At 45.1% G+C, this 16,023-nt stretch overlaps 1 protein-coding gene across 1 annotated transcript in view; it reads right to left on the bottom strand.

The window, feature by feature from the left end:
* LOC121621459 (microtubule-associated serine/threonine-protein kinase 1-like) overlaps positions 1-14,963 on the bottom strand; it is a 29,624-nt gene extending 14,661 nt beyond the window's left edge. Inside the window, exons 1-6 of the mRNA XM_041957933.1 lie at positions 14,931-14,963; positions 6,145-6,233; positions 4,896-4,974; positions 3,827-3,899; positions 1,413-1,573; positions 132-207 (exon numbers count right to left, since the gene is read on the bottom strand). Coding sequence (XP_041813867.1) covers positions 132-207; positions 1,413-1,573; positions 3,827-3,899; positions 4,896-4,974; positions 6,145-6,233; positions 14,931-14,950 — 498 coding nt within the window. The 5' untranslated portion in view covers positions 14,951-14,963. The remainder of the gene's footprint in view (positions 1-131; positions 208-1,412; positions 1,574-3,826; positions 3,900-4,895; positions 4,975-6,144; positions 6,234-14,930) is intronic.
* Between the last annotated feature and the right edge of the window lie 1,060 nt (positions 14,964-16,023).

Genomic DNA, 16,023 nt, shown 5'->3' on the forward strand with positions numbered 1-16,023 from the left:
TAGTTATTGTAGCTTGAAAGATTGGTTTAATGCTCTGCAGGCTTAAGGATTTGCTCGGTGCTGTATTTTTATGGAACATTATGTTTATCATGAAGCGGCTTTGCGTGGGTGTGTGTGTGTGTGTGTGTCACCTTTGGAAAGCGCTCTCTGTACACATGGTTCATCATGACGATCTCATTATCATAGCAGGAGGAGGAACGTCCTGGGCTGGAGCGGTGAAACGGAAAAACATGGAATACAATCAAAATGATTTGGCTTTCCCACCCGAAATGAAGTCAGTTATAGTTACTGCGTTCAGGCTCATACAGAGATACATATCTAATTAGCAGCTAAAATTATCCCATCAACAGAGAAAGTTAGTACGTTCTGTATATCACCATTAAAGTGAGACTACGTGAGTTAAAATAGCACATTTCTCCTCATTAAAACTGACACTTGAAGTCATGAGCAGTAAAACACACTCAGGGTTTTCTGCTACAGCCTTCCTGGTTTGGTACGACCGCTAGCTTATGGTGGCTAATATTAGCTAACGTTGTAAGTGTAAGCTAAACTTTTCTTTTAAATTTTACTGACACTACTTATAAATAATGAAACAGGAAGTTTTATGTATCATTTAAAGTAAGCCTATTGTATGTATGTGTCCCTTACAGAGCAAAATCCAAACTTACAGTGCAGAATAAACTTTGCTAACATTAGCTAACATAAGCTACTCGTTTTTAATGATAAACTCAGCTTTTTAATTGTTTGTATGTAGGAATGTGCTATTAGAAGTTACTCATTTAAATGATGACTTATATACTGTTTGTACAGCACTAACTTTCTCTATTTACTGGTTCATTTTAGCTCCTAATCAAAACTTAATCATAGACTGTAAAAACTCAGCTCTCAAAAACAAGGAAAATATGACTTCGAATAAGCAAAATTATCTGCCAACAGAAAAGGAAGATTTCACTTAGCAAGATTTTTAAAACAAGTACAAACATCTAGTCTAAAAGAACTGACAGTTATCTGAAAATTAGTGCATTTTGTCTCTAGAAATTCTGACTTGTACAAAGCAGTTTTGTACTCCTTAGAAACAGGAATAAAATCTCAGTAATGAGTCATAATATAAAATAATCAAGGACAAAAAAAAATCTTCAAACAAGTGCATGCTCTCACATAAAAGTTTCTGTTTTGTCAGACACAAAACAGGCTTGATTTAAAATATTTCGTCTTGACTTCACTTTTTGCAGTGCACTTTAGACACGTTAGCTTCAAAACAGAAAAATTCAAGAGTTTATGTAAAAGCAATAATGAGATCAACCAGGGGTAACCCTTGTAAATCTGCTTTGAAAGCGTCCTTTTAAAAACAGGACAGTGCTCTCGGGCGGCTGAAGCCGCCGTTTAATCTCACGGGTGCTGCTGCTGCTGACCTGAGACTGCGGGAGCGGGGGCGCATGTGGGGAGAGCAGCGGCCCCCGTCATCATCTGTGATGCTCTCCGTGCTGCCAAAGTGCTTGGATAAGAAGTGGAGCTCATCCATGGTGGGCTGGAAGGGCAGCTGGTGCAGTCGCTCCTGAGAGGAGCTGGAGGACTGGAGGAAGAGGAAGAGGAGGGGAAGCAAGAGCGAAGGGTGGAGGAGGAAGAGGAAAGAGACGAGGGCGGGGAGAGGATTAGGAGGACGAGGGAGAGGACGGGAGGCAGAGAGAGACGTTGGCGGATGGGGAGGGATCAAAGATCAAATGTCAAAAAGTGGCAGAAAATTTATGATGACACAACTCAAGCATATGATGTCCAGCAGCTGTCAAATAACTAATAGATCAACTATTACAGTATGAGCAGGCTAGTTGTCATTCCTTTTGGACACCTCCAATGACAAACTGAGAACTGAAATGTTCATGAAGTTGTCCAATAAGCCCCGGTCTGACCCATGAATCAGTCTACTGACCTCGCTTCACCTCTACATTTGCCTTCATCAAAGCAACAAGGCTCCTCCACTCTGCTAACCGAAAGGTCGATCACTGATCAATCACTGGTGACAGACTAATTGAAAGCAGTCAGGGTGGATGGAACAAGCATGGAGACTCAATTTTTCTTCGTCTGATTCATGTATGTCAAAGTTTTCCAACTGGTTTTGTGTCCGTTTCTCTAACTGCTGTAATGCAGTTTTGGACACCTTCACCGTTATTTTTTGTGCACAGTGTTTCAGATGATGCCTTCAGAGGGAGCAGGGGACCGAGGAGCAGACTGGTCTGAGAGGGGAGCTGAAGGAAGCCTGCGCACCACAGCTCAGTCTGATTCATTAAAGTCAGGACATTGACTTCAATGAAATATCTCTGTGTTTCTAATGATAGCATATGGCTAAATTTAGCCTGAGATACAATTACTGTGGAACAGAATGTGCTTCATCTCATGCCAGCGTCTCCTCTCTACACCACATTTCTCATGGCCCTCTCATCCCACTGGCGTGGCACTCATTACTTTGCCCTTCTGTTCTCCGCTCTCCATCCATCTAACCCTCCATCCGCAGCCAGATGGAGAGTAGGAACCGGGCCTCTGACGTTGCTGTTACGCAACAAGACACACACCAAAACACACGAGGTAAAGAGACAGAAGTGCCAACATGCTGGAGCTGGATAAAGTTTAATTGTAGTGTGTGTGTGTGTTTTTTTGTGTCAGAGATTTGAAGACAGACGATGAGGCTTGCTTTATACTTGAAGCAACAAAACTATGATGAGTGAAATGAAGTGTTGGCATGGTGTGAATGTGCCAATTACAGTAATTTATGGCAGTGCTTTCAAACCTGAGGTCCCTGAGGTCAGGTGAGCTGAAGTAGGCCGACCCCTTCACCAACACCACCACTCATTCTCCAAATATGTTCTTATCAGTGGATTATAGACTGGATGTCATTTAACATTAGCGATTTTATAAAAGTGGATGTTGCTTCAATAACCTTTTCATACAACTGAATTGTCATTGTTTAAGTTTAAGATCAAGTTTGCATCCATGCTTTTCCCACTTGCACCCCAGTTACACCTGGTATTAAAATGGGATCTGCATCTGGATTTGTTATATGGATGATAAACAATCTGATCTTGGCTTAGCGTTCACACCTGGTATGTTTACTGCCTTACTCGTTATCCCCACTGAGAGAGGATCTCTGTCCTGTCTCTGTCAGTCTCTCCCAGCGTGTTAGAGTGCTGGCATGTAGGCTACTCTGTAACTAGATAAATGATGTGCCTTGTTATTACAGCAGATCAGCTGCACAGATGAGCACAACACGTCGCACTACAGTCGTCTCTTACTGTATATCATTCATTTCCTCCTCGTACAGCTTTCATTTTCATGCAGTCCTGCCGAATAATGCATCTTTTGGTGCAGGTACAGAATAGAAGTATAATCAGTAATTAGAGGCCTGTCTCTTTCAGACTTCTTGTTTACTCGCTGTCTAAATTGGAGAAAAAACTTTATTTTATATAATAAAAATACAATTAAATAATTGCTTAATGCTAAAAAAAAAAACATCTATATCGCTGTTGTGTTGATACCAGAACGTTGTACAGATTGTGTTTACACCTTCCTAAGATCTGAACATGGTGGGGGCCAGGCTACCTCCGGATCAGTTCATACAGACCCGATCACATTACAATGATCATGTATTTACTCCTTGCACTAACATGCAGTTTATAATTTCAACTGTTTATTCATTTCTTTTGGCTAAGTAATTGAGCTGTTGAGCATAGCTGTTGGTTCTGCTATGTACCCCTTGGCAACTGTCTCTGGAGTACAAGTATCCCTGGTTGGGAATCACTGATTCACAAGATGGGAAGGGAGTGAAGTTATTTACCGTTGAGCTGGGAGTATTGGTGCCATATCCGGAAGAGGGTAAAGATGCCAAAGACCATCGTCGTCCGTCCGCTCTGCAGATACATGAATGTCACTGAGAAGCCCATTTTGTCATAAAATCCAGATCATATTAACTTTTAACTATTAGCTGTGTTGTGTTAACAAACTTCACTATAAAACAAACCCCTGAGAAGCTACTTTCACATACTATGTGGACACATCTCAATCTGCACTAAAATAATGTCATTCAGCAGACCAATGACTTATTGCGCATAGTTTGTCCCAGGGGCCTTTTTCAGAGAGGAGAGCACGGAGGACTCATTCATTGTGCTTCCGTATGCCTCGATCACACAGTGACAGGCAGGCAGATGGATCTGATAAATGAGGACAGAGGATTTACAGGAGCACCAGGCTCCCAGAGCCTCCACGCCCCACACTGTGTCTGACTGAGGAAAATCACAGTCTAATTGGCCTTTTCATGTACTTTTCTACCCTCAGAATGCATGACAGTGAAGTCTCGCTCTTGTTTCTGTATCCATACTATAGCCTGACTGTGATATTAGACCCACACACTACTGCAGTCACATTTTACATCCTTTAATATGGTACAAGGACTTCAGAGAAGCCACAAGCGCATCAGTGATCTCTGCCACAGCTGTTGGGTGCTTGGGCCCGGCTCACTCGGATTTAAAAACAGATTCATATGAACAGATGCACGCGTCCGTGGCCACCCGTCCACACACACGGTGTCATGAGAGCAGCGTGAATAAACACAGAGGCACTGTGGATATAATGGCCTGGCCCTGTCATACATGAGTCAGCCTGCTACGCTGCGAGTGCGGCGGGAGGCTCCCTGCTCCCCAGGCTGCACGAGACCTCGCACGCCAACAGCCCCACACCTCGGCTGTTCTCTGATGCTCACTTGTCCTCTCTCCCGCCTTCGCCTTTGTCTCACGCTGGCTTGACTTCTGTCTGCCTCCCCTCGTCTATCTCACCTCCCGCCCCTCTCAACAAGTGAGAGTAAACATGTGTGATCACGCTCAGTGCGTGTAGTGACGTAAAGCAATGACCTTCTGGAGGAGGCGAACGAGAAGTGCGCCGGGTTGCTGGGGGAGAAGTTTCGTGGGCTGTCCAGAGGGCTGCTTCCTGCTGGGACAACAAGACATGCACAGAGGATGAGACACAGGAGAGGGAGACAAAAAGGTGTCTGCCACAGGATACCACAAGCATAACAAAGCACACTTTAAACCTTCTTTCAGCACTAAAGTGCCTCAAGCTTGTCTGATTATGTGGTTCAACACAACAATGTGACTATTTATTATCATTGCGAAGGGTTTGGGGGGATAAAATGGTTTGAAATTGATTTAGATTAGTTCCAAATCATAAAGGCCTATCATTGATTTTTAGACTGATGCATGCTTTGAGCCATAGCTTTTTATTTATCTGGCCTTGTTCTGTGGACAGTAAATGTGGGTGTTTGGATCAATGGACTGCGAGGTTTGATTTGGGGCTTTTTCACGGATGAATGAATCAAGCCAACTAATTTAAGGGAGCAGCCCGAGAAAAGGCCTCGTACAATCTGCACACCCCCTTCGTCTCCACAGGTTTGGGAGTGCGAGAACATGCGGCACCTGTCGAGTCCTGGTCATTTCCAGAAGCAAGAAAGAGGTGGCAGTAAATCTATCTGCATGTTTTATATCCAACAGTATTTAGTAAACTGCTGAGGGAATAGTCTGACATTTTGGGAAATGCGCTTATTTACTCTGTCGCTTAGGGTTCAGTGAGAAGTTTGACACCACAATCATGTCTGTGAGCTAAATATGATGCTATGGCGATCAGCTGGTTGTCTTAGCTTAGCAGAATGACTGGAAACGGGGAAACGGCGTGCATAAACTGAAGGGCAAAATGACAGTCTGGCATTTTAAGGGGAGTTATATCCTGGTCTATTTCTACACCAGACACAGTAAGTGCTGATAAGCAGATTTTGTTTCCATTTGCTTCTGCTGGACGGAGCCAGGCTAACTGTTTCCCCATGTATCCAGTCTTTGTGCTAAGCTAAGCGAGCCGGCTGCTGGCTGAAGCTTCATTTTCAGTGGGACATGACAGTGGTATCGCTTCTCATCTAACTCATAAGATAACTTCCCAAAATGTCAAACTTCTGGCATTATAATTATTTTGTCAATTCCGGTTAAGATGCTGATGGATAGGTGAAATCCTTCAGCTGGTTGTTATTAAGTCCTTCATGAAGTTAGCCTGTCTGCAATCAACAAATGAACGAGAAAAGGTCAAAGCGGAGGTGTGACGTGTCACTATACGTACCAAGGTGTCCGGGGAGGGGGGAGTGTGGGCGAGGCAGCGTGGGAGATGTGGTGGTCAGGATCAGACTTTTCCTGTTGCTTGTACGACAGCTAGAAAGAAAAAGAGAGAGACACGTGCGAACATTAGTTACCACAGCAGTGCTTGTGTCCTGTGCTTGTTGCTGCACATGAATATGTGCATACTGTGGCTGCATGTAAAGGTGCAGGAGAAGCAGACGTGCAAATGCACGGATCAGTGCAGGAGCACAACAGTGATAAGGAGAATCCAATTTCCTCAGTCATCCATCCCTGTCTGCCTCCGCTCAGCCAAGATAAGAAATGAGGGGCAAGAGCAAGGGAGGAGACGAGAGAGGAGCAAAGTTAGAGAGAATGGAGCAATAAGAAAGGGAGAAAAGAGAGGATGGAGAGTGTAAAAATGGATGGAAAAAAATGCAGAAACATCCACTTTTCATCTTTTAACCTCAGTTCATTATGTTTTGGGTGCTGAATAGCAGCCATTACCGCACTGAGTCACCTCAAATCTGCCTGTGGACCCCACACACATTCATACTGCACATAAATCTATTGTGTCTAACTCACACTCCATTAGGCAGGAAACTGAGCAAGCTTTTCGTATTCAAGCCCTCTTACTTTGTTAGAGTGCTCACTGCAATGGTGGAACTGAAGTCGAAGGCTTTTTTGAAACACGTGTGATGCAATGTGTTTTGGTTCCCAAGGCGGTGAGGGGCATAAATAAATGCAAATCAAGACAACTGCAAACGAAGAGGAGAGGCCACACAAAATGCAAACGACAGCCCATCTTCACTGTCAGATTAGGCAAGCGGTTGGTTTCCCCTCTCTCCACTCTCAGTCCCAGTCACATGGGTTCACATGTGAGCAGGTCGCACCACCTCTGCACACACAAACAGACACACACACTCACACACACACCTTCATTGACACTTGCAGTGCAGAGACGTGAGCTGACTGAGATGGGATCAACGCCGTGAGCTGAAGGTGCACAGAGGCAGAGACAGCGTGTGAGGGGTGGAGAGGGAGACTGTTTCATATCTGGATGTGAATCATCTGTCGTCATCACTCTGTTGACTAAGTTCAGGACTGTAGTTTGAAAATCTGAATCTTGGCCATCATGCGTGCACTTTAAAGACGGTCCCTAACGTCAGCTTATCAGCTCCCCTCTGCCGTCAAGTGGTGCAAGGTGCCACACCATGATGTAAATATCAGATCATGACTAACTCCACCTGCACGACATCAGTCAAGCTTCAACCTGCACTGAGCTGACTGAGATTTGGTGAAAACTGATAAAAAGTTGTTTAGGTTAAACCTTGCTGAATATCTGAATGGTAAATGCGATACCACCTGCTACACGATGTGTGTGTAGCAGCTGTGTGTGTGTTCTTATCTGTTGAGAACATATTATCTGTTCATCATAGTTGATTGGCTGTTGGAGAAATACCAGCAGCCAATCACGCCGGCCTTTTTCAGCCGCCCATCTGCCCAACTGCTAACACTACTGATGGACCTCATGACTATGCAATCCAATAAAGGAATGTAAATGCAATTAGGTCCTAAAATCGAGTAATTTTATCTGATCTATGTTTTCATTATTTTATCTGCACACAGGATGCCCTGATCGATCTCATCTATAACTAACCTTATGGATATTGATCACATATGCCAATAGGCTGGATTTAACCTGCAGGTCCGATAACTGCTATTGTGCCATTTCGCGCTTTCAGCCGGATCAATTATATCCTGACATTGTTCTATCACCTCAAAGCTTTTCCTCTGATGCCGCAATAACCGGAGCACAGACCCTGCCTCACAGCTGACCCCGCAACATCATCGCAGTGAGTGCATGTCCGTGTTGTCTAAGGGTCAACATAGCGTCACTGGCTTTCATTACTGAAGGAGTTGCCTCTTCAGAGTAAAGAGAAAGAAGGAGAGAGATTAAAACACAGCAGCAGGACTGTTCTTGGTTAATGGATTGTCAGTGCTGCAGGAAATCAATGGATGCTGGCTGTAAACACACCAAAACACATAGCGCTTGGCCTTGGCTTTCCCCTGCGCAGCTCGGGAAAAAAACGCCATCAGTATTCGGTGTTATGCGTAAAACATGTCGACGTTAACTGCATTCACTTTACACACCCAGCAAGTAAACAGCTGCTGATGGAAAGGTCCAAATTTCAGATCAATGCCTGGGGCCTGTTTCTCGCTTGATGGTCATTCAAGATCAAGAGACGGGTGGGGGTGGAGGGAGAGATGCACTCCACTGCACTCAGTAAATCTGGATTCTACTGGCTGCTGCCGAGGGCTGGAGAGAGGGATGGAGGTGTGGAGGACGAGGGGCGTGAGCTGGTGCGATCATGATATGAAAGCGAGATGAGGGAAAGGAAATGTTTGGGGGCGCCCGCGAATTCATTAGAATGAAACTCGAGAAGAACAATAATTAGCGACGCAGGTTGAAAGCGCTCTCAGTGGTGCTCGACACCCACACGGGCGCAAGGTAAACATGACCCAGTTTTTTTTTCACCGTTGCACACACGCATAAGCATGTTCACGCCGCACAAACACGATAGAATGAACAGAGCACGCGGGGGAATATAGTTCACTGTAAGCTCGAGCAGATGACACAGGGGGGAAAAGCACGGCGCTAACAAAGCCAGACAAACAGGAGCCTTCATCCTCTACATGTTCATACTCCTCCCTCTACTTAACAGCGGGGGGACCATTAATATTGATCAAACCAAACCCCCCATTCATATGAAACCACATAATTGTACGTGATACACAGTCACATTGAAGCAGAGCTGAGGAGCAAACACAGAGACAGATAAGAAAGCGAAAAGAAGACTAAAAGCAAGAGCACTTCAAAGAGAAAAAAGAGCAAGGCGGAGGCAGCGGCGGAGGGAGGAACCGCTGATGAGGAGTCAGGGAAGACTGGTGTGTTTACCTCCACGACTTGAGGAGGGCAAAAAATGAATGAGAAATAGCACGGAAGATAGAACTAATGAGGACTGAAAGAGTGAAAGAGGAGAAAGGGAAGCAAAAACAAATATATTCAGTCATTTGATTTCCTGGTAAAAATCTACACTTTAAGAGCACAGCAGCCCCCTTTTCCTTCACTATAGAACAGTGAAGTTTTATGAAAGCATGAAAAGACTGGAGCACTTTATTCCTGGATTAAAAAACAGAGGAAATTTAGTTGGAGTCTACAACCCTGGAGGGAACCGGAGAGGAGGGAGCCACAGTCACATGACGGCTTGTTGCTATGCAGCGTGCAGCAAGGAGGCTTCTGATAAGGCCGACTGGGGACCACAGTGAAGGAGAAATACGGCTCAATATAGATGTCACTCTGGTTCAGTGTTCGGGGTGCAGGGAGAGAGAGGGAAGGGAGAACCGAGTTTGTAATGGTGACACAATGTGAAATGTCAAACAAGTCACCTGCCATCAGGTAAAGGACACTGGTGGCAGAGAACTCATTAGGCCACTGGCAGAGTGACATGCAATAATGAAAATGTCAGAGGTTTCATCCCTGCAACAAAAAACAGGAGCATCCTTCCCTAAAATGACTGATGAAAACTGCAAAAAAAAAGAGCTGCATATAAGACAGGAAAACCGATCATATGTAGGTGTTTTTGAAGAGAGGAAGCAGCAGCAGCAGGAGAGGGGGAGAATCACTCACAGGGATGTGAACCATGAACTCACCACAAAAACAATAACCATCAAGTAAAAAAAAAAGAAAAGAAAAAGCACACAAACAAACAAGTGAATCAACTGACAGCTTCTGACAAAAGAACACACTGGAGGTATGAGAGCACTGAAAGGGAAAGAACAACTTAAGTGTTTGTAGTTGCACTGTAGCTAGTTAAACACATACAGAGAAAATAATGTATGTGCAGAGATTATAACACGCACACATACATATATATGCACATGTATATACTTGTGTATATATGTATATATATACCGTGTACACACACAGTGACCCCACAAAATAATGTACATGTAGGTCATGATGTGCTTCTTGGCTTTGGAAATGATATTTATAGTATATAAAGACATGGTTTAATCCGTCCCATTTCAGTTTTGTAAAGGTTTTAAAAAAGCAGGGCACCACCCTCCAAACTCTAGTCCTGAATCTGAAAGGCCTGTCGTGCCTAGTTACAGTTGATTAGACAATCACTGTTCAGGACAGGGGGTAAAGCAAACGCTCTATAATTATATAAAACACAGAAAAGGCTTACATTTCAGAGGGAATGTTTGGTATTTTTGCTTAGAAACTGCATGAAACACTGAACTGATTAATCAAAATTGATGACAGGAATGCTGTGTGAATTGATTAATCGATGAATGTAATAATCCGATTGGGGAAGCCAAGTCTCTTTAAGAAAATAAAAGCAACAATATTGTCAAGCAGGTCACAGGAGCAGCAATAAAAGGCAGCAGCAGAGGCTACTAAAATGGTCCTGGTGATGACCCGAGGCACAACACTGTCCTCACTCAGCTCCATCAGATCTGCACTCGACTGCACCGAACATTGTGTTAAATGTCAGAATCATCGCCTGGCCTAATACACAATGGCCGGGAGAGGAATCAAACAGACACAATAACCCTGTCTTTCACCTCTCTCCTTCCCAGGTTGCTCAGCTCTTTGGGGTCCTGAACATCCCTGACAGCGCTTCAAAGCCACTCAGCCGGGATCAAACGCGCTATCTTCTCTTCTTCTTTTGTTTTTTCTGTAATAGGCTCAAACTTTCTGTCTCAGTCAGGGCGGCTACGCAGCGGCTGACAGTAGCAATATCTATCAAGCAGGGGTAAATTTAGTGCCGCTGAGAAGCCCGCGTCCTCACAAGTGCTTTCCTGTAAGAGAAGCCCTGAGAGGGAGACGGTGGAGGAGAAGGAGGATCAAAGAGAATAAGAGTTCCATTACTCTAAGAGGCGAGACTAGAGACAGGGCCCTTTACTGAAATCAGGAGCTAATGGGAGATGTAGCACCTACTGTATAAGCTTATGTGTATCGAGCCCTGCGGCTCCTCTTGGGAAAAGCTGCAGCACTTAGAAGGAGAGACTCCACAATCAGACTCAGGTGTCCTGGCCTCCCATTGACCTCCTTTGGTTTGCACGTAATTGGTTAAGCGAAGTGCAATGCTTAATTTAGTTATAGAGGAGGAGCGTTGATGAGCAGAGGACGTGGACACGGCTGTGTATGCGTTGTGCGTTGTGTGTGTGTGCATTGCTGTGTTCTGTGTGTGTGAGAGAGAGAGTTGTGTGACAAAACTGGGTGTGGTTGTGTCTGTGTGTGAGCTGTCTGCCCTAAAGCCTTAAAGCGCTGTCCACCTGTGCCGAAGGACCTGAGGGAAACACACACACATGCACACACACACACACGAAAAGTTGTATTTCCATCATTTATGGGGACATTACATAGACTTGCATTAATTTCCTGGAGACTTACTATAACCATAACCACTACTTGCCTAACCCTAACCCAGGTATTCACCCTAAAACTGAATGATTTACATTATGGGGACTTGTGTTTTGTCCCCATAAGGAAGGCAAATCCCCACAATGTGACTGTGTAAACAGATTTATGTCCCTATAACATGAGTAATACATGGCCACACAGACACACACACACAGTTAGTGTTGTGCTTCCATCACTTCAGAGGACATTGATTGACATTCATTTCTCTGCAGATTTACCCGAACCATAACCACTATACGCTGAACTTTAACCCTGACCCGAACCTTAACCTAAACCTAACCTTAACCCTGGTCTTCATCCTAAAGTGTAATGATTTACATTATGGGGACTTCAGGGCATTTTGTCCCCATAAAGAAGGCGAGTCCCCCTAGTGTGACAGTGTAAATAGATGTATGTCTGCACAATGTGACTGAATACTTGTCCACACACACACGCAGCATTTCTTCTCTCAGATTATTGCACAGTATATTCGAGTCACTTCCCACTTCCTTCAGCATCTAGCCGACTCACTGGTTCACAAACTGCTGCTCCACTCAGTCACTGTTGCTACACCTGTCAAGCTTTCCATTCTTGCAGGACACAATGCAGTTTTTTAATGATAATGGTGGCAGATGTACAATCAAAGTCCTTAGTAATATCTTAAACAATGGGCCCGAGCGGCAAATAAAGACAGCTTTTCTTTTCTGGGTAGAACTGTCTCAGATTGCATCAGCAGTAGGTTGCTAGCTACTAGCTCACTGAGCTGACTGAAAATGCTGTCTCTTGCTGTCTTTAAATTTTTTCCAGACGGCCCTTTTAGAATAAAAATCCTGTAAAAAGGGATCTTACAATAAACAGGCTGAGGTTAAAGCTGCATGTACCAGGCAAAGACTCAGTATCCCCACCAGTTAATGATCCATGTGAGGACACGTAACACGAAAGAAACCGCACTGTTCTTGTATTGCAGTGGCGAGCTGGTTAGCCTTGGTGTTATAAGTATGAAAAGGAAAAATGCACGATCAAAGTGCTATTTCATTCTAATTGGCCTGTTTGGCTGCCTGGCTTACATGCTACAGATCTTTAAGCAGCGTTTTATTCAAGATTCTGAGGATGACGACTAGGTTACATAATGCTCAGGAAACACGGCCTCTCTTCAGCACGTGCAGAAGCCTGACAAACCTGCCTTGCCTAGTTATGGTGGCAGCGCTCTGATTGGCCAACGGGGAAGGGTTTAGTTCAAATTAATTTAGCGAACAAACAAGCAGGCTTATGAGCACAACCTCAAGATTAAATGGACGATCTTTCAGTACTTTAGATGCAGAAAGCTACAGAAAGAATGAATGAAAGGGAGAAGCAGGAAAAAAACAGAAGTGGAAGACAAGACCAATGAAAGAAAGAAAGAGGAGTAGGCAGTCAGTTTGCATGCGTGTCTTGCATGCTCACGTAACCTTAGTGAGCTGGTCCCTAATGGAAGAGCAGACACAGATATCACCCCAGGGCCCTGCACTCTATCTCACTCTCTCCTCCTTTCAACTCTTGCGCAACCTTCCTTTTTTTATTTCCATCTCCTTCGCTTTCATTATCTTAATCATTTGTTCTCATGTTCCTCTCTCTTTCCTAGATCTGACTTTGGCTGTTAACTAGAGGCACAACTAGAAGTAAATGTTAGAAATCTTAAACTTCACACACACGTATATAAAACACAGTAGTCATTTTAGGCTCCCTGCTCCCTGCATCCTACATTTCATACTCTGCAGGATTTTCAAATGATTCCTCTTCGGTCTGAGCACCACTACAGGAGTGCAGCAGAGACTTTTGCATTATTTCCATCTGTCTGCCTGTGTGTCTGGGCTCAGGTGTGCCATAGCCAGAGTCTCTACTGTAATAGAAGCCGGTTTAATCCCCGATCAGCAGGGGAGAATGAAGTCACTCCAAGAGACTCAGCATGACATCCACTACTGCTGCCACCAGAGAGGAAACCCCCAGTGCTCGAATGTCAGCTCAGATTTTCAGCCCGTTGACATCAGAGTGATTAAAAGTATCAACTATGAGCACAAAGGTATTGCTAAAATCATTTGTATAAGAAATGCGATTGTGCCTTATTTTATTGATCCTTGCAGGAAAATTCTCTGTGTTGCTCGCAATAGTTGCTCCTCCTTGCAACAAGGAGGTCTTGCACAAGGAAAACTATGTCCCAGATCACCCAGCATCAGAAAAATATCCCTCACCATCAGTGAATCAGAGCCCAGAAAAATCCACCTTGAACTTGTGGCTCTGTCTGACTCATGTTGGGCTCACGTAACCGTCGATTGATCACTTCAGACGGTGAATCAGTCCACCTGCTGGTCTGCTGGAAATGTCACTGCGACGAGTCACTGATTTTCAGTCACTTCTAAATTCACGTCAGGGTCAACGTAATCATAAGCAGGACCAATTTATTTCTTGGACTCATTTACATACATTCAAACTTGAACTGTCACATAACAACACTGCGAGTCTACGCTCATGCTCATCATGTTTGCTGTGTTAACCATAATAGCTTAGCATGGTAGCAGGCTAACATTTGCTAAGCAGCGCAAAATTGCGGCTGAGGCTGACGGGAATTATTTTGCAGGCATTGGACGTATTTAAATGTTGAAGTGGTGATGGTGCTAGATTATAAGTCAGAGAACCACCAAAGTGATTTGAACTCATCCTGAGAGCAACAGGACTGCCTGAAATAAACTTCACAGTAATCCATCCAACAGAAACGTCAGCTTCATGGTGTCACAACAGGAAAAGTCTGGGGATCACTGCAACGGCATTGCCGTCCATAGAGCCCCTCTGCTCACACCTAAAAAGTGCTGTTGTATTTGTCTGTACGCGCTTTAAAGACTCTTTGGAAACAGATCACATCCCTATCACTTAAACTACGATCGTGCATCACACAGCATCAAAAAGGTCTGGCAAGTTTTGACATTGCATCATTTTTTGGGGCTTTGGAAAGCTTTTAAAACCTGCACACAAGCTGTCAAACGTTTAGTGTGACAGGAAACGTGTTCTGTAATCCCCTAAAAACCACTAAGATGCTCAGCACGCTCGGCGGAACAGAGCAGACATCCAAAACCAAGTTAGACACACGGGCATACGCACGAACAGTGACCTTGCTGTGGTGACACTGTGGATACGAGCCTCTGTGTAATGCATACTGCAGACACTGAGGACTCGCACGGAGAAAGGACCGAGCATCAGAGAGAGTGAGACAAGAGACAGAGCGAGACAGAGCTACCACACCTCACATCACAGAAACCCAACCATCCCTTCTCCATCCTTTGTTGTACCTCTTAGTGCGTCGGAACATGCTGCTGGTTTGGGGATCGAGGCGTAGCCCGGGGCAACCGTGCAGCGGCAGCAACAGCTGAGCGGCGAGTGAGAGCAGTCAGAAAGCGGCAGGTCTCTGGGAAAATGTCATTGCAACGCGAGGCATGGTGCAGCTCCCGCAACCTTTAGATGATGTGCGCCGGTGTCTGTGTGTCTGGGCAAGTGTGGCCAAGACCCAAAGGAGAGAGGGAGAGAGGGAGGGAGGGAGAGAGGGAGGGCTGGAGGGAGAGAGGGAGGGAGGGAGAGAGGGTGGGATGGAGGGAGGGATGGAGGGAGAGAGGGTGGGTCTAGTCTTTGAGAGTGGAACAGCAAGGAGGATTGTGGGTCGTTTTCTCAAGGCTAAGGTGCCCTGGTGCAGTGTGGTGTCTGTGCAGTGAAAGAACCTGATGCCTAGTTAAAAGCTTTAACTGCAGGCTACGACACCATGAATGGAGGGAGCAGAGAGGAGAGGGGGGGTCTGTTTATCTCAGCAGAGAGCGGAGAAGTGACTGAGGGACGAGGTCATGTGGACTGTTGCGTAACTGAGAAACAGATGTTGAATGGAGGCAACGATTAAAAAAAAAACAAAGAGCTGATGATGATGTGTGCCACACACACACGCACACGCACACACTGTGTTTACCCATGAATGGATGCAGTAGGCAGATTGAATGTGAAGCCAACTCCACCGAGCTCATCTATAATGGATGGTGGGGCTGATAGCGTCTTACAGAGGGAGATGGGACGTGATGAGGAGACAGACCGAGTCCGAATGGAAGCTGTCTCCAGAGAGGGGGGAATGACGGGAGGAATTGGAAGTGTTTGGAGGAAAGTGAAAGACAACAGTGAGATGGATGGGAAGACACGGGCGGCACACAAACAGAGCCGGTCTTCATTTCATGTCTGATTAGCCGTGATGACTAGGGACGAGGGGGGGGCGGCGTGGAGAAGACGGACGGGGCCGGGAAATGGGAATGGGGACAAGAGAAGAGGGTGGACAGAGAGGCAGTGGGCTATGGCCACACACACAAACATTAAGCTGGACACACACACAAACAGATTCACTCTTACTCA

This window comes from Chelmon rostratus, chromosome 17 (genome assembly GCF_017976325.1).
Source record: "Chelmon rostratus isolate fCheRos1 chromosome 17, fCheRos1.pri, whole genome shotgun sequence".
Taxonomy (NCBI): domain Eukaryota; kingdom Metazoa; phylum Chordata; class Actinopteri; order Chaetodontiformes; family Chaetodontidae; genus Chelmon; species Chelmon rostratus.